Here is a 14,880-nt window from a genome sequence, read left to right on the forward strand (position 1 = left end):
CTGTTTCAGTTCTCTTCACAGGAAGACATGGATGACTTATTTGTGTAACAAGCTTTACTCAGTAAACACATTTTAGTAGAACATTTTAATGAGAATAACACAAAATTAACGTAGACAGAAGCAGCTGAAAATGAGTCGTATATTAGTAGCAGTTCTCTTACTGTGTGTCTGAGGGTCCATTACTGAAGTTGAAAGGAAAATCTTTGGACCGGTCACTCCTCATAGACAGACAGCTGGATACTGGAGACTCTGCTCTGTCCTCCTCTTCCTCCACACAAAGTCTCCTGGAGGCCATCTTCTGGACTTCAGTCAGTCTGAGAGGTAAAACAGTTACACTGACTGTGAGCTCAAAACACAAGAATGAGGAAGACTGAATGAGGTTGGGCTGATGAATGATTCCATCGTCTATCATGATGGCTGACAATCATGGACTACTAATCCCTGACCATCATCAGACATACATCCACATATACACAGACGCCTCACTGAGCGTGTTGGCCAGTCGCTGCAATACGTCGAGTGAACCTTATAAAGCTCCTTCTACAAAGTGCTAGTAGTTTATGTTTCCCATGTACACGTTCACACACGCACAAATATATTCAGGAAACAAATATGAACCAAAAACAACGTCTGTAACGTTCTCTGGTGATTATAAACGTTAACTACTCCTTATATGTTCAGTATACAGGTGGCAAATCAAGATAAGAAGCTGCCGCAGCAGTGAGCTGCTTTCTTTTCAGTCAGCAGTGAAGTAATATATTCCATGACAGAACAGCAGCTGGGAGCAGCTGTAACGCTGCAGTTTCCCGTCGGGGATCAATAAAGTATTTCTGATTCTTATTCATATATTATAAAGTCAGTTGTCCATATTTAAAGTTAAATGAAATTAACCAAGTTGACAGTATGGTAGGCAGATGTCACATTGACATGTCAGGATCTGGTTATTATACACAGATTCAATATTTAACTGTCACGTATCATCACAGTAACAGAGTTACAGACATTAGCAGCTGTAAAAATGTTGGATTAACACTCACCCTGACACAGCATTTAGTTTCCTGCTCCATATGCTGTCGAGTCAAAATGGAGTCTGAGTTCAGTTTAGTTTCACTTTGAGTTCCCTTCCTGTTCTCATGTTTCTGGATCACACGGTCACTGTGTCTCCTCCCCTTATCATTTACAGCAAACCATGTGTTTATCTCTGCTCTGTGTGTGTATGGAGGACTGAAACTGACAAAATCAAACGGAAATAAATAAATGATTATTTAAAATAGATGTAGGCATTATTATTTTATTTTTTAAAAAGATTTTTAATGGCATAGACACCTTTATTAAGCAGTAGACAGATGGGAAACACAGAAGAGAGAGAGGGGGATGTGACATGCAGCAAAGGACCTCCGGCCGGAATCGAACCGGCCCAGGCTGCGTATATGGCATGCGCGCTAACCACTTGACCACCTGCGCGCCAAAACAGATGTAGCCATTATATATGTAAAAAGTGACATAAGTGGATATTTGTGCTTCAGTTTGCCTCTGTATTTATTTACCTTTGTATTAATTCATCTTTTTATTTAGTTATACGAAAGCCTTGAACAGTCATGTGTCTAACATATTATTTCCTCTGGTTTCTTGTGATAACAAGTTCAATTTTATTTCTTTTCTCAACATAAGGAGTTATTTATGTCAGTACCACCAGATAACCAAATAATTCTCTTGAGATTTTGAAAAAAAAAGGATAAATTATCATTATCACAAGAAAATAAAAGGTTGTTGCCTCTTATTCCTGAAGCCTTTATGTCTATTTGATCAGCAGCAGCCTGCCAGCATGAATACACGGCATCTTTACAAGTGTAGCGACTGATTTAAGATGAAAATGTGAAACTAAAGATTATCAATGATTAATGGAAACAAACCATAAAAAGTTCACTTCGTCTGCTTTGTTTTTGAATTGCATAATGCCAAATAAACTTCATAATGAAGCAGAATTGCATAAAGAATTTAAAAACAAATGCAGGATTAAATACATTGTGTAAATTATTAAGAGTAGGGCTGCAATAACAATTATTTTGGTAATCTATCGCTAATTTTTTTCGATTAGTCACCATTATTTTGGAAGCATCTGTTTTGATTTGGTTTTACCTCATATTCTCAGAGCAAATGGAAAAATAGAATATATTGACGATAGGCCATGTGGAGTTTACCCCAGTGAATGAGAGGGTCGCTTCCCTGCGCCTTCGGGTCGGGGATAGGACTCTCACTGTTGTCTCAGCTTATGGGCCGAACAGCAGTGCAGAGTACCCGGCCTTCTTGGAGTCCCTGGGAGGGGTACTGGAGAGTGCTCCAACCGGGGACTCCATCGTTCTACTGGGGGACTTCAACTCCCACATGGGCAGCGACAGTGTTACCTGGAGGGTTGTGATTGGGAGGAACGGCCCCCCCTATCTGAACCTGAGTGGTGTTTTGTTACTGGACTTCTGTGCTAGTCACAGTTTGTCCATAACAAACAGCATGTTCAAGCATAAGGGTGTCCATATGTGCACGTGGCACCAGAACACCCTAGGCCGGAGGTCAATGATCGACTTTGTAGTCGTGTCATCTGACCTCCGGCTGTATGTCTTGGACACGCGGGTGAAGAGAGGGGCTGAGCTGTCAACTGATCACCACCTGGTAGTGAGTCAGATCCGCTGGCAGGGGAGGAAGCTGGACAGACCTGGCAGACCCAAACTCATTTGAGGGTCTGCTTGGAACGTCTGGTGGAACCCTCTGTCAGGGTGGCTCAGTGGCAGGGTGCTCGAGGGTTCATGGGAGTTTGCCCAACCAGTCCACATGTGCTTTGTAGACTTGGAGAAAGCATTCGACCGTGTCCCTCATGGCATTCTGTGGGAGGTGCTCCAGGAGTACGGGGTCGGAGGCCCTCTGTTAAGGGCTGTATGGGCCCTGAACAAACATGGCAGGAGCTTGGTTCGCATTGCCGGCAGTAAGTCAGACCTGTTCCCAGGGCATGTTGGACTCCGGCAGGGCTGCCCTTTGTCACCGGTTCTGTTCATTATTTTCATGGACAGAATTTCTAGGTGCAGCCACGGGCCGGAGGGGGTCTGGTTCGGGAGCCACTGGATTTCATCTCTGCTTTTCACAGATGATGTTGTCTTGTTGCTCATCCCAACCACTTTACACTCGGCTGCAAACCGCCCCAGGACATGCTGGAGGTCCCCAGCATGTCCTGGGGCGGTTTGCAGCCGAGTGTAAAGTGGTTGGGATGAGAATCAGCACCTCAAGTCCGGGGCCGTGGTTCTCGACTGGAAAAAGTTGGCCTGCTCCCTCCGGGTTGGGGGAGAGTTCCTGCCTCAAGTGGAGGAGTTTAAATATCTTGGGGTCTTGTTCACGAGTGAGGGAAGGATGGAGCGTGAGTTTGACAGGCGGATCGGTGCAGCGGCCGCAGTAATGCACCCCTCCCCCGGCCCCACCCCCACCCCCTACCCCGGCCCCGGATAACACGGAAGAAGATGGATGGATAGTTTGGGTTTTTTTTTTAAATACAATACTCTGGTTCATGTTTACATCTTTAATTTCTTCCCAAATCCACTGAGATCAACAGAATAAATCTTTATTCAAACTACACAAATACATTTAAAACAGTTACGGACTGGTTCAGTTATCCACTTCTAATTTAAGAAAACACTCAAAGAGAGACGTACGGAAGACGATCACAGCCACTGTCAAAAAAATACAATCACTTCAGACTTTTTCTTCTGAATTCTGACTTTAATAACAGAATTCTTGATTCATTTTCCTCTGTATTATATTCAATTCTGAGATAAAGTCTTTTTCTCGTTCACAGTGGCCCTAATCAGCTTCTGTAGAACAAACAAAATGAAGCAACACCAAACGTCTGGATCTGAACACTACGGAGTGACGTGACTGCTGTGTGGTCACAGCAGGCGGGGGTTCTCCTCTCTGTAGTCATGCGGGTCTCCTTTGAAGGGCAGGTGAGGAGGGTGGTTACAGATTCCCGTCAGGAAGATGATGATGGTGCCGATGGTCATCACCGGGGTAACCAGGAAGAGACAGAGTCGGTCCACCGTACGAGCGATCCCACTCCAGTTATCTTTCTCCTGCGACGACAGACGATTATTATCAGGGATTTTTTTTATTCCGATGTCTGGAACTGAGTAAAGGATGTTTTATTTCTTTTTTTTTCATCTTTCTGTCTCAAAATGTTTTTGGTTTTTTTTTTTTTGCGTTTTTTGGGAACTAGTGGTAAAAAATCCTTAATGTATTTTCTATCAGTCAAAATATCTTAAAATGAATAAATGATAATAATGAAAAGACAAAAAAATGAAAAGGTTTTTTAGTTTCCTTTTTGCACAATTTTTTTTTTTTTTTTTTTAATTTCCCCTGGAAAAAAAGAAATGTGTGACAACAGGTGGGAAAATGAATTGTCAGGAGGATTTTCTTTTCATGTCTGAAACAGTGTCAAAATATATACATACATAATTTTATCACACATGAATTTGTTTTTCACATGTTCACATGTGTTTCACAAAAAACATTTTTCTCTGGAAAATGTTCTTTTTTACTGCTAAAAAAAAAAAATAATAATAATAACTCTTGGTCACTTTTTTCCTCTCGGGTAAAATCCTTTCTGGTCTCCATCTCACCTCATTGTAGTCATTCTTATTCCTCATGTGTTTGATGATGTAGTTCGCTCCGTCCACAGCCGGCTTGATCTCTGCGTACAGCTGATCCGTCACACCTCCATCGTCCTGCGGCTTCACAGCTACATGAAAACAGACACACAGAGCGGCTCAGCTTCGTCTTCTGTCGTCAGGATTCAGACTGATCAGCAGAAATGACTCGCTGTGGTTTCTTACTGGCTGCGTGTGTGGTCCTCGTCGTCAGTCCGTGTCTCTCCGACTGCCTCTCGAACATCAGCTCGCTGCGGGACTTGACGCTGTAGTACTCCTCCGCCGAGGCGATGTAGCCCACCGAGCTGGATCTCCGTGGCAACGCTCCATCCCAGTATGGCTCCGCCTCTGTGGGGCGGGACATGCGCAGGATACGGGGCAACCGCTCGAGGAAGAACTGGAGAAGGAGAACACAAACAACAGAATTTTAAGGTCATAACACACACTTTAATGTGTGTGTATGTTTGTATACCTTCCTTGTGGGGACCAACCCTTGAAATCCCACCTTTCTTGTGAGGACATTTTGCCTCGTCCTCCAAAAAAAAAATGCTAGGGGGTGTGTGCACGTGTGTGTGTGTGTATATGTGTGTGTGTGTGTGTGTGTGTGTGTGTGTGTGTGGTACCTTCTTGGTCCACTCAGACATGACGTGTGTGCTCGGTGTCCTGAAGTGCAGGTTGAGGACGACCACACAGTTTAACACCACCACCGTCACCAACACCATGATGAACATCAAATACCTGAAACACACACACACACACACACACACACACACACACACACAGATATGTCAGAGTTGAGGCTGAAAATAATTTTTTTGTGTTTCTTTGTTCTTTAATTGATCTGAAGAAGATATTCAAACTCAGAATTGTATTATTTTCAATATTAAAGAGGTAATAATACAAATAGAAATATTGTTTCCATTTATTCATTGTGTTGTCCTTTTTTTCATTATTATTATTTACTTATATTTGTTTACTTCATGTGTTTGTTTGCACTCCAAGTTGTGAATACCTCAACTCCCGAAAATTACCTGCAACAATAACGTCCCCAAAAAAATTATGTTTCATTATCAAATAACAATTTCAGTTTCCCTGATTTTCTATTCTATTGTGATTTCGTTTAATTTGTTTGTTCATCACTTTTTTGTTTTGTTATTTTGTCCGTGCATATTAGATATTATAAAATAAATCTTACTTTTCCTCCAGTTTTCTCAGAATTATCTCTTAATTATTAGTTTTTGTTTATTTCAGAATTCTGATTGATACAAAATTTTCACAGAGCTAGTAAGAATTTTTGGAAAAAGAATTTGGAAAATAAATAATTGATCTGTAGAAAATCAAGATAAAATGTGTGTGTGTGTGTGTGTGTGTGTGTGTGTGTGTGTGTTACCTACTTGACGATAAGAGGAACAGACATGGACGTCTCCGGCAGCCTCTGAGAGATCAGCAGCAGGAAGACAGACTGAGCCAGCAGCACCGAGATGGACAAGGTCATCTTCTCACCACCTGCACACACGCACGCACACGGATACTTTTATCAATATTGCATTTCTCTAACCTTTGTTTTTGTTTTCTGTTCCTGCAAGCTGTGTCACTCTCTATAGCCTCTCCTCCCCCTCCTCCTCCTCTCTCTCCTCCTTCTCTTTCTCCTCCTCCCCTCTTTCTTTCAGGCTCCCTTCTGATGGACCACGGCCCCCTGGGACCATCTACCATTTCCGGGCTCCTGCTGCCTTGAAACACTGCCTGATCTGGATCGTCACACCCCGGGCTCTCCTGGATCATTGCTCTCCTCTGTTTCATCATCTCCTCATATCTATATTTCTGTTAACCTTGATGCCTCTCTCTGTCTATTACTAATTATCTTGTGTGGCCTGCCCTCTTCCAGGTCAGCATGGTGGACAGGAGGTCGTTTGGCTCGGGCACGACTTGGTGATGCCTCTTCCTGCTCGATCGTCTCCTGGATCCACTCACTTTATATAACTTATAAACTGTGAATTGTTGCTCTTTTCTGTACACGCAACATCTATTGCATGTCTGTCCGTCCTGGAAGAGGGATCCTCCTCTGTGGCTCTTCCTGAGGTTTCTTCCATTGTTTTTTTTTACCCTGTTAAAAGGTTTTTTTTCCATCAACATGTGAAGTTTTTCCTCACTCGAATCGAGGGTCTAAGGACAGAGGATGTTGTTCACTGTACAGATTGTAAAGCCCACTGAGGCAATGTGATTGTGATTTTGGGCTATATAAATAAAATTGATTTGATTTGATTTGATTTGATTTACTTTTAACGAGGTACCACTGTGTTTTAACATTTCTAAGTGCGAGACCACCGGATGTTTTTTAACGAGATGAGGGACCGACGGATGTGAGCTGAACACAAAGTCTTCATCTACTCCATCTGAGGATGTTAAAACCCAGAGGACAGACTTTGTCTTTGATGGGAATATGATGGAAATGTCCCGACAACAAGAGAAACCTGGACTCTCGTCACAAACTGAGTTGTTGCCAGCTGCTAAAATTTGAAGATAAAATGTTTTTAAGTTGTTTAACGGTCAGATGACTGAAACTAGAGCTATCTACATGATCTGGTCCCACTGGAGATAATTGAGAAAACACTCTGTGATTTGTTGGGAGCGTGTTAAGGAGTAAATGTGCACTGACTGTCAGCGGGCAGGTAGTAGACGAGCGAGGCGAGGAAGGAGATGAGCACACAGGGGATGATGATGTTGACGATGTAGAACAGAGGTTTGCGTTTGATGACCAGGTAGAAGGTGATGTCCTGGTGCTTGTTGCTTTCCATGGGAATGTGCTTGTAGGTGTTTCTCTTGGCCGGCCGGTGGATGATCTCCCACTCGCCGTTCTCTGTCGAGGAAAACAACACCGAGGACAAGAAGCGGACAACGAGGATTAGATAATAAAAAAAACAACTGCACCCACTAAATGTCGGCTCTGCTTACCCTGATGCTTCTCAGAGGACAAGTCCTCAATATTGTCTGTGGATGTTGGGAGATTTTAACAACCTGAAGAGGCGTTTTTGTTCTTGAACTACCATGAATAACTTTTAAAAGTCAATATCTATGCAGGTGTCTGCATCACACTGATAACATTACATGCTTACAGCGATACCTGCAGACATTTCCAGCTGTATTTGTGGTGTCAAAACTGGTTATTTTTACAGTGCATTGGGTGCATTGCTATCCATTTTGCAGGATCAAATCCAGTTATTTTTCACGGGAAGTCATGGGGACCAAAGGTATTTGAAGCCAAATCGATTATGTTTATCCAAAATGTAAAGCTGCAACATAAAGACGCGTTCTGTTTGAAGTTATCTGTGGTTTTGCAGAAGCACACTGAGCTAACATTTAATCTGGAGGTTGGGTTTTGTTTGTAATATTCATCAAAAATATCATCCGACAAGCTGTAGACGGTTGAAGAATATCTTTCTGAGCCTCTGTGGTTTTTCACAACTGGCTGTATTGTTGATGATTCAGAATCTGAAGCCCCAACAGGAGGACGATCACCTGTAAAGCTGGCGGGGTCGATGATGATCCACTCCACCGTCCATTTATTGACCTCATCTTCTTCTTCTTTCAGCAGCATCCTGATCTCTTTGGCATTGTAGGTCAGGGAGCTGCAAAGCAACATGGGAAATGGAGTTTCAAAAGAAGAAAACATGATGCAATTCCAGGAAAAAGTCTCAACAAAAGGACACATTTGAATAAAAAACCAGAAGTACACTCAGTAGAGCGCATACCTCCACCAAGGCCCAACAGTCCCCGTTACCTTTCTCAACTAAGGAGTAATAAAGTGAGTAATAAAAAGAGTTTGGTGTTATATTAGTTTATGGCAGTTATGTGACATCACAACTCAGGAGATGTTGGAGAATTATACAAAAGTAATGTAATAAATTACTTTCTACAGGAGTAAATAAGTAAAATAATGCATGTGAAGTAATGAGTAATATGCAGAAACTACCCCAACAATGACTGCCATAAAGAGGTGGGAAGTACAAATACTTCATTACTGTACTTCAGTATTTGTACTTTACTTGAATATTTATGTTTCTGACATCTCTGAACTCCCTCACATACAAACAAGCTTGTTATTGTAGTTTGATGCGTTTGAGGTGAGTTATGGATTATTTTCATTTGGCGTCACCGTGCGCTACCTTCCCGACATCAAAAGTCTGATTTCAGACGCAGCGAGACGAGACAAAGACATAAAAGCCGTAAGAAGGCGTAAACAGACAGAGAGGGAGGCTGGAATGTGGAGAAAAGGCGTGTTAGTGTCTCGTATCTGCAGAGAGTTTCTGATTTTCTCTCTTTGTTGCTGCTCGGGACGCTTTACCAACCCAACATGTGTCTATTTGACGTCCTGGGAATGAGACTCGACAATCAGCTGTCTTTGTGGTGCGTTCAGGAACAGCTGGGACAAATCCTACTGATTCTACCTTTAACTTTAATAGTCTTTGAATTCTATTAATATGACGTGAGCTTCAGTTAGCTTTGAGCACAAATGTCCTTCAGAGGGAGACTTTTTACTCTGATACTCTGAGTACATGTCAGAGCCTGTAATCTATTACTTTACTGGAGTAAACAAGCTGAATCAGTACTTCTACTTTTACACAAGTATCTGAACTTCTGTAGGAGGAGAGAATGTGTGGACTGATGACCGCTCTGTTCTTATGCCTGTCTACTCACCCTGATACAAAAACAACGTAATAAAAGTAAAAATAATAGCTAAACTCAAACTAAATATTTTAGAAAAACAAATAAACTCCCTCTGCTAACTGACTGTAATTAAACAACAATTAGAAATAGAATCAAAACTGATGAACAACACAAATAAAAAACGTTTCCTAAACTTCACATTAACCTTTACATGAAGCTGCACACAAGATAAAACACCACTCTGTCTGCTTCAAGCTCCTTACGTGAACTTGAGTGTGCAGTTCTGCCAGTCGAAGGGGAAGTACTGGACGCTGATGGAGCAGGAGGAGCGGAAGATGGCTGGAGGTAACCAGTAGCAGAGACCGTTGGAGTACACCAGTACGTTACTGTAGTAGGCCACCTGGAACTGGGCGTCGTTACTGACGGAGAGAGCAGAAATACAGACAGGTCGTTACAGAGGAGCGTCAGGAGACGTTGTTCTTAAAGTTCTTAGGAAACAATGAAAACTTGGTTTGTTTTGTCTCATAATTGAAGTTCTGTGAAAACTGCACAGTGGGTTTTATTGTTTCTTGTAGTCGGGAGTTTACCGCAAGCACCTGAATGCACCACCAGCGCTCAGCGTTTCAAACCAGAGACGACATGAAACACAGATTACAAGAAAGGTTCGAGCCTCTGCGAGTTCATGTTCCAGCGTTCAGTCGAAGCACATCAGTCACAAGGAGTGAAGTTAAACTGTGACAGCAGGTTGGACTCTTTTCTGTCTCCACTCGTGTTAAGAAATAAGAATCAGACTGAATCTCACTTGTTTTCCAGCACGATCTCCGGCAGCCACACCAAGTTGGACGGCAGGCGAAGCGTGTCGATGCCGTCAAACTCCGTCTCGTTCCAGGTGAGCCGGTAGTCATTCCACGTCTATCAACACACACAAATACAATTACTGGAAAAACAGAAACCGCTGCCTTCGATGTGAAGCGAAATAACAAGCAAACTTCATTTACTTACGTGATCTATCCATACGTTCGTCAGCAGCGTCTCGTCTACTTCTTTCTACAATTAAAGGAGAATAAAACAGATGAGAAGAGGACGAGATCTTCATCTTCATCTCTTTTCTCTTCTAAGATTTTTGGTTTTTGAAAACTCGGGCCTTCACTCGATGGAGAGCGTCCCAAAGTCTGTCCACCCCGTTTGATTCGTGTTTCCTCTCACCATCGGGACTTGAGACGTTTCAAAACTAGCAGCTTTTCTACAAAACCTGCTGACTTATAACTACAACAGCCTGTTTTATTCTGCCTTTCAACAGCATGAAGAAAAGGGTCTCTAGATCAAACTGGGATTCTTACAGCTGTTTTTTTGGTTTGGACTTTGCGACAGTAGCGAGGAAAGACGAGAGGGAAAACTTTCACTTTAAGATATCAAATAAATGTAATAGAATATTTTAGTAAAAGGCATGCACACACACACACACACACACACACACACTGTACCAGAGAGATGAGGTTGGACAGTGTGAGCGCGAGGTAAACGTCGACGGCGTCCTGCTGCCTCTCGACAGGACGCAGCTCTTTGTTGTATCCTTTCTCTTTCAGCAGGTGGTTGATCAGACGCTCCTCCTCGTTCCTGCCCCAGCACCCTGACACACACACACACACACACACACACACACACACACACATTTTAAACACATTTTAACACTTAAACACACGTGCACATTTAAGTCAACACACACACACACGTTAGCTTGTGCACAAACTGCTAACCACGTGAGCGGGCAGACGATTCGTTGGTGTGACATGAATGCGTCCTCTGAAGGTGTTATTGATCAGTAACACCTGTTATCAATAACACCTTCAGAGGACGCTCTGTTGTGCTGTTCCTGAGCTGTGGCGTTGAACATTTCCAGCCGAATATCATGATGTCACAGTGCATTTGACCTCTGACCTTTAAGATATTAAATGTCATGACATCATTATCATTTATCCAATATTTGTATAGAGAGTCGAAGTCACAGCACCTCCTTGTCTGGTGGTGAATGAGAGAGACAGATAAAGTATTGATCCTGTTTGAATTGTGATGTTTGTCAGTTTGTCATCAAACTAATGAAACATCAGATGTGAAAATACGTCATTATAAAGACGACACAGAGTCTTTAGTGACGTCGTCTCCTGACTTAAACGTTGTCGAGCTGCTCCTGTATATCAGCAGCTCACAGAACTGAACCAGAACCAGCTCTCCTGTCACAGAACTGAACCAGAACCAGCTCTCCTCTCACAGAACTGAATCAGAACCAGCTATCCTCTCACAGAACTGAACCAGAACCAGCTCTCCTGTCACAGAACTGAACCAGAACCAGCTCTCCTGTCACAGAACTGAACCAGAACCAGCTATCCTCTCACAGAACTGAACCAGAACCAGCCCTCCTGTCACAGAACTGAACCAGAACCAGCTCTCCTCTCACAGAACTGAACCAGAACCAGCTCTCCTCTCACAGAACTGAATCAGAACCAGCCCTCCTGTCACAGAACTGAACCAGAACCAGCTCTCCTGTCACAGAACTGAACCAGAACCAGCTCTCCTGTCACAGAACTGAACCAGAACCAGCCCTCCTCTCACAGAACTGAACCAGAACCAGCTCTCCTCTCACAGAACTGAACCAGAACCAGCTCTCCTCTCACAGAACTGAACCAGAACCAGCCGTCCTCTCACAGAACTGAACCAGAACCAGCTCTCCTCTCACAGAACTGAATCAGAACCAGCCCTCCTGTCACAGAACTGAACCAGAACCAGCTCTCCTGTCACAGAACTGAACCAGAACCAGCTCTCCTCTCACAGAACTGAATCAGAACCAGCTCTCCTCTCACAGAACTGAACCAGAACCAGCTCTCCTGTCACAGAACTGAACCAGAACCAGCTCTCCTCTCACAGAACTGAACCAGAACCAGCTCTCCTCTCACAGAACTGCAGTTATTTATTGTGATTTTCATCTTTTTTTACGACCTTTTCTGAGCCGAGTCGGCTCCATGTTGGGGTTGGTGATGAGTGTTAAGTGTTAGAGTTGCCACATTATAAAGAAATAAGAAAATATGAAATAGAGACTAAATAATAAGAAATAAGTTATAAAATATGTAAAGATTCATGCCTCAAATAACCCTGTAACTACAGTGTCGATAACACTGAAATATAACCAATATAACTGACAACATAAAGACTGAAGTGCTACAAGTAATTAATAAAAACTTATTATTCTCCAATAACTGATGCAAAGTAAAGAAAAACATCCCCCAAATAATGCATTTGTTTAGTTTACACTAAAATAAGTGAGCTGTAAATAAAGAGTTCCTGTACACACACACACACACATGAAAACAAACACGGTGTGTGTGTGTGTGTGTGTGTGTGTGTGTGTGTGTGTGTGTGTGTGTGTGTGTGTGTGTGAATACTTTCATGCCGCTCATATTTCGGGGATCATGGCAGCTGCTCTGTTTCTGCACTGACAGTAACAGACAGACATTCCTCTTCTGATCACTTCCAGTTTAACACGCGGCCATGTTTGTTTTTATTCGTCACTCAGTTTGACTTTTTTAACAAAATCAAAGTCCACTCAGAGTCGCCAGCCGATCAGTAACAAGCGCTCGCTGTAAAGTTTAACTCTTTAAGAACGAATCCTTCAGTTCAGTTTCTTCAGATCGATCTGTCGATGAATCGTTTGGTCAATAAAGTGTCACAAAGTTCACGTCAGATGTTCCTGAAGCTGAAGCTGACACGATCAAACTGCTTGATCAGTCGAGCTTTTATAAAAGTCTGAGAAAAGCCTTGAATGTGAACATTTGAGACGCCAGAGAGACTTTGGACATCTGTGCTTCAGAAAGAAGACGTAAAACAAATCACTGATCAGAAAAATTGTCTCTCTGATTGATTTTGTTTCCTGCTGTAGATGAAATTCCGTCTTTTCACACTGTTAAAGATGATATTCTAAGTAAATAAGTGCGAGGAAGAGAAAACTTTAAGTAACAGAAAAGATAACAGAAGATGAAAGGAAGTTATTTTCTTATATTGTCAATGTTTCTTTGTCTTTGTGTTGTTTAAAAACTCTTTTGTTTTATTTGTTCTAATAAATTGACCCGTCTTTATTTGTTTGTTCTTATCAGTCACATATTTTTTGTAACTATTTTACTTGTTTTCACTGATAAATCTCAGTAATGAGCTGCCAGTATATTTTTTCTTATTTTACAAATGTATTTAACATTTTTGTATCCTGTAATTATAAATACTACTTCTACAAATAACTGACTACACAGTGGACCGTTAACAAGCTGTAGATTAACAATACATTTCCTGTTTTAAATGACTTTACAAAGTCCGGTTAAGAAGCTACCAGTGCGTTTTCTGTTATTTCACTGATTTATTGAACATTTTTAAGTTTTTATACTGAAGCTACACAATTAAATAACAGAGACATCTTGTCTGTATACTGCAGAAACACATCAAATGTCCTGTTTTATCACTACAGCATGAAATAAGAAACATTTCCTGTCCTGTGGAAGTCTGAGTAATGAGCTGTGAGAAGTTTTCCTCTTTTCTGCTGACACCAAATTACACTAAACTAGTCAGTGTGGGCCTCGTCAGTCGCACTTTAGCTCCAACATCTGGATAAAAGAAAGACTGAAGTTAATTTTACAAACTCACCGGTGGAGAGCAGAGTGAGCAGGAACACGGCGCCCAGAGCTGCTCGCTGAGGCTCCATGTCTGACGGCTGCTGTGAGAAACTCGGCGTCCTTTCACCCACCGACCTTCTGCCAGCAGCAGAGTGAGTGACGGGCAGCAGCTGCAGAAACACACCGGACAGAAAATAGAAAACACAGAGAGAGAGAGAGAGCAGCCGGCTGCTGTCACCTCAGATCTGTACAGGAAACACACGAGGTCAGATACAGAAATAACATGACAACAAACATCTGAACATTCAGATTTACAGAGTTTGTTTCAGCGCTCAACAAAAACAATCCCACATGAAGAACTCTGTTAGTGTTTTCTGCTTTTCTGTGAATTCTGACTTCAGAAGATCACAAGAAGGAACTGTTTTTGTGTTTTCAAAGAAAATATGAGGACAAATAAAAACAAAAATGACTTTATCCATAAAAAATCATAAGTACAAAGTAACTAAGTACATTTACTCAAACTTTGTACTTGAGGTGCTTCTGCTAGACTTTCACTTTTTAACTACGGTGAGAACTTAAGTTACTCGTTTAATTGCAGATTCTTGATTCTACAATAAACAAAAAATATATAATTATAGATAAAAATACAACTTTATTGATCAAAGGCATATTGATTTATTGTCAGTACACTTCAAGAATCTCACTTATAAAAGGTATAAAACATCTCGTCACTCACCTGATTACTGAGGTTAACTTGAGTTTTTTAAATTACCTTTTATTCTCAAAACATGCTTTTTTTCACCTTCTGGAGGAATAAACACCTGAAGTCTCATCAGATTCCACTCTAAACCGGAAACGTTTACCGACGGGAGGAGAGC

General features: G+C 41.9%; 2 protein-coding genes across 2 annotated transcripts in view; both read right to left on the reverse strand.

Moving 5' to 3' along the window:
- LOC115569875 (NACHT, LRR and PYD domains-containing protein 12-like) overlaps nt 1–1,175 on the reverse strand; it is a 152,657-nt gene extending 151,482 nt beyond the window's left edge. The window contains exons 1-2 of the mRNA XM_030398074.1: nt 1,038–1,175; nt 162–314 (exon numbers count right to left, since the gene is read on the reverse strand). Coding sequence (XP_030253934.1) covers nt 162–295 — 134 coding nt within the window. The 5' untranslated portion in view covers nt 296–314; nt 1,038–1,175. The remainder of the gene's footprint in view (nt 1–161; nt 315–1,037) is intronic.
- A 2,372-nt stretch (nt 1,176–3,547) lies between these two features.
- chrnd (cholinergic receptor, nicotinic, delta (muscle)) lies at nt 3,548–14,149 on the reverse strand. The gene is made up of 12 exons (XM_030398152.1): nt 14,034–14,149; nt 10,835–10,980; nt 10,353–10,397; nt 10,153–10,262; nt 9,614–9,769; nt 8,202–8,311; nt 7,342–7,542; nt 6,080–6,191; nt 5,309–5,423; nt 4,872–5,082; nt 4,659–4,777; nt 3,548–4,112 (listed from the first exon to the last, which is right to left on the reverse strand). The coding sequence occupies exons 1-12, from the start codon at nt 14,089–14,091 to the stop codon at nt 3,930–3,932; spliced, it is 1,566 nt and encodes a 521-aa protein (XP_030254012.1). The 5' UTR covers nt 14,092–14,149; the 3' UTR covers nt 3,548–3,929.
- Nucleotides 14,150–14,880: the final 731 nt, after the last annotated feature.

The sequence above is a fragment of the Sparus aurata genome, chromosome 19, assembly GCF_900880675.1.
Source record: "Sparus aurata chromosome 19, fSpaAur1.1, whole genome shotgun sequence".
Classification (NCBI taxonomy): Eukaryota; Metazoa; Chordata; class Actinopteri; order Spariformes; family Sparidae; genus Sparus; species Sparus aurata.

Coding starts and splice junctions, on each gene's coding strand:
- chrnd (XM_030398152.1), bottom strand. CDS start 14,091: ATGGAGCCTCAGCGAGCAGCTCTGGGCGCCGTGTTCCTGCTCACTCTG. Junction 9,770..10,152: donor GAGATCGTGCTGGAAAACAA/GTGAGATTCAGT, acceptor TCTCTCCGTCAG/TAACGACGCCCAGTTCCAGG. Junction 5,083..5,308: donor TGTCTGAGTGGACCAAGAAG/GTACCACACACA, acceptor CTCCTTCTCCAG/TTCTTCCTCGAGCGGTTGCC.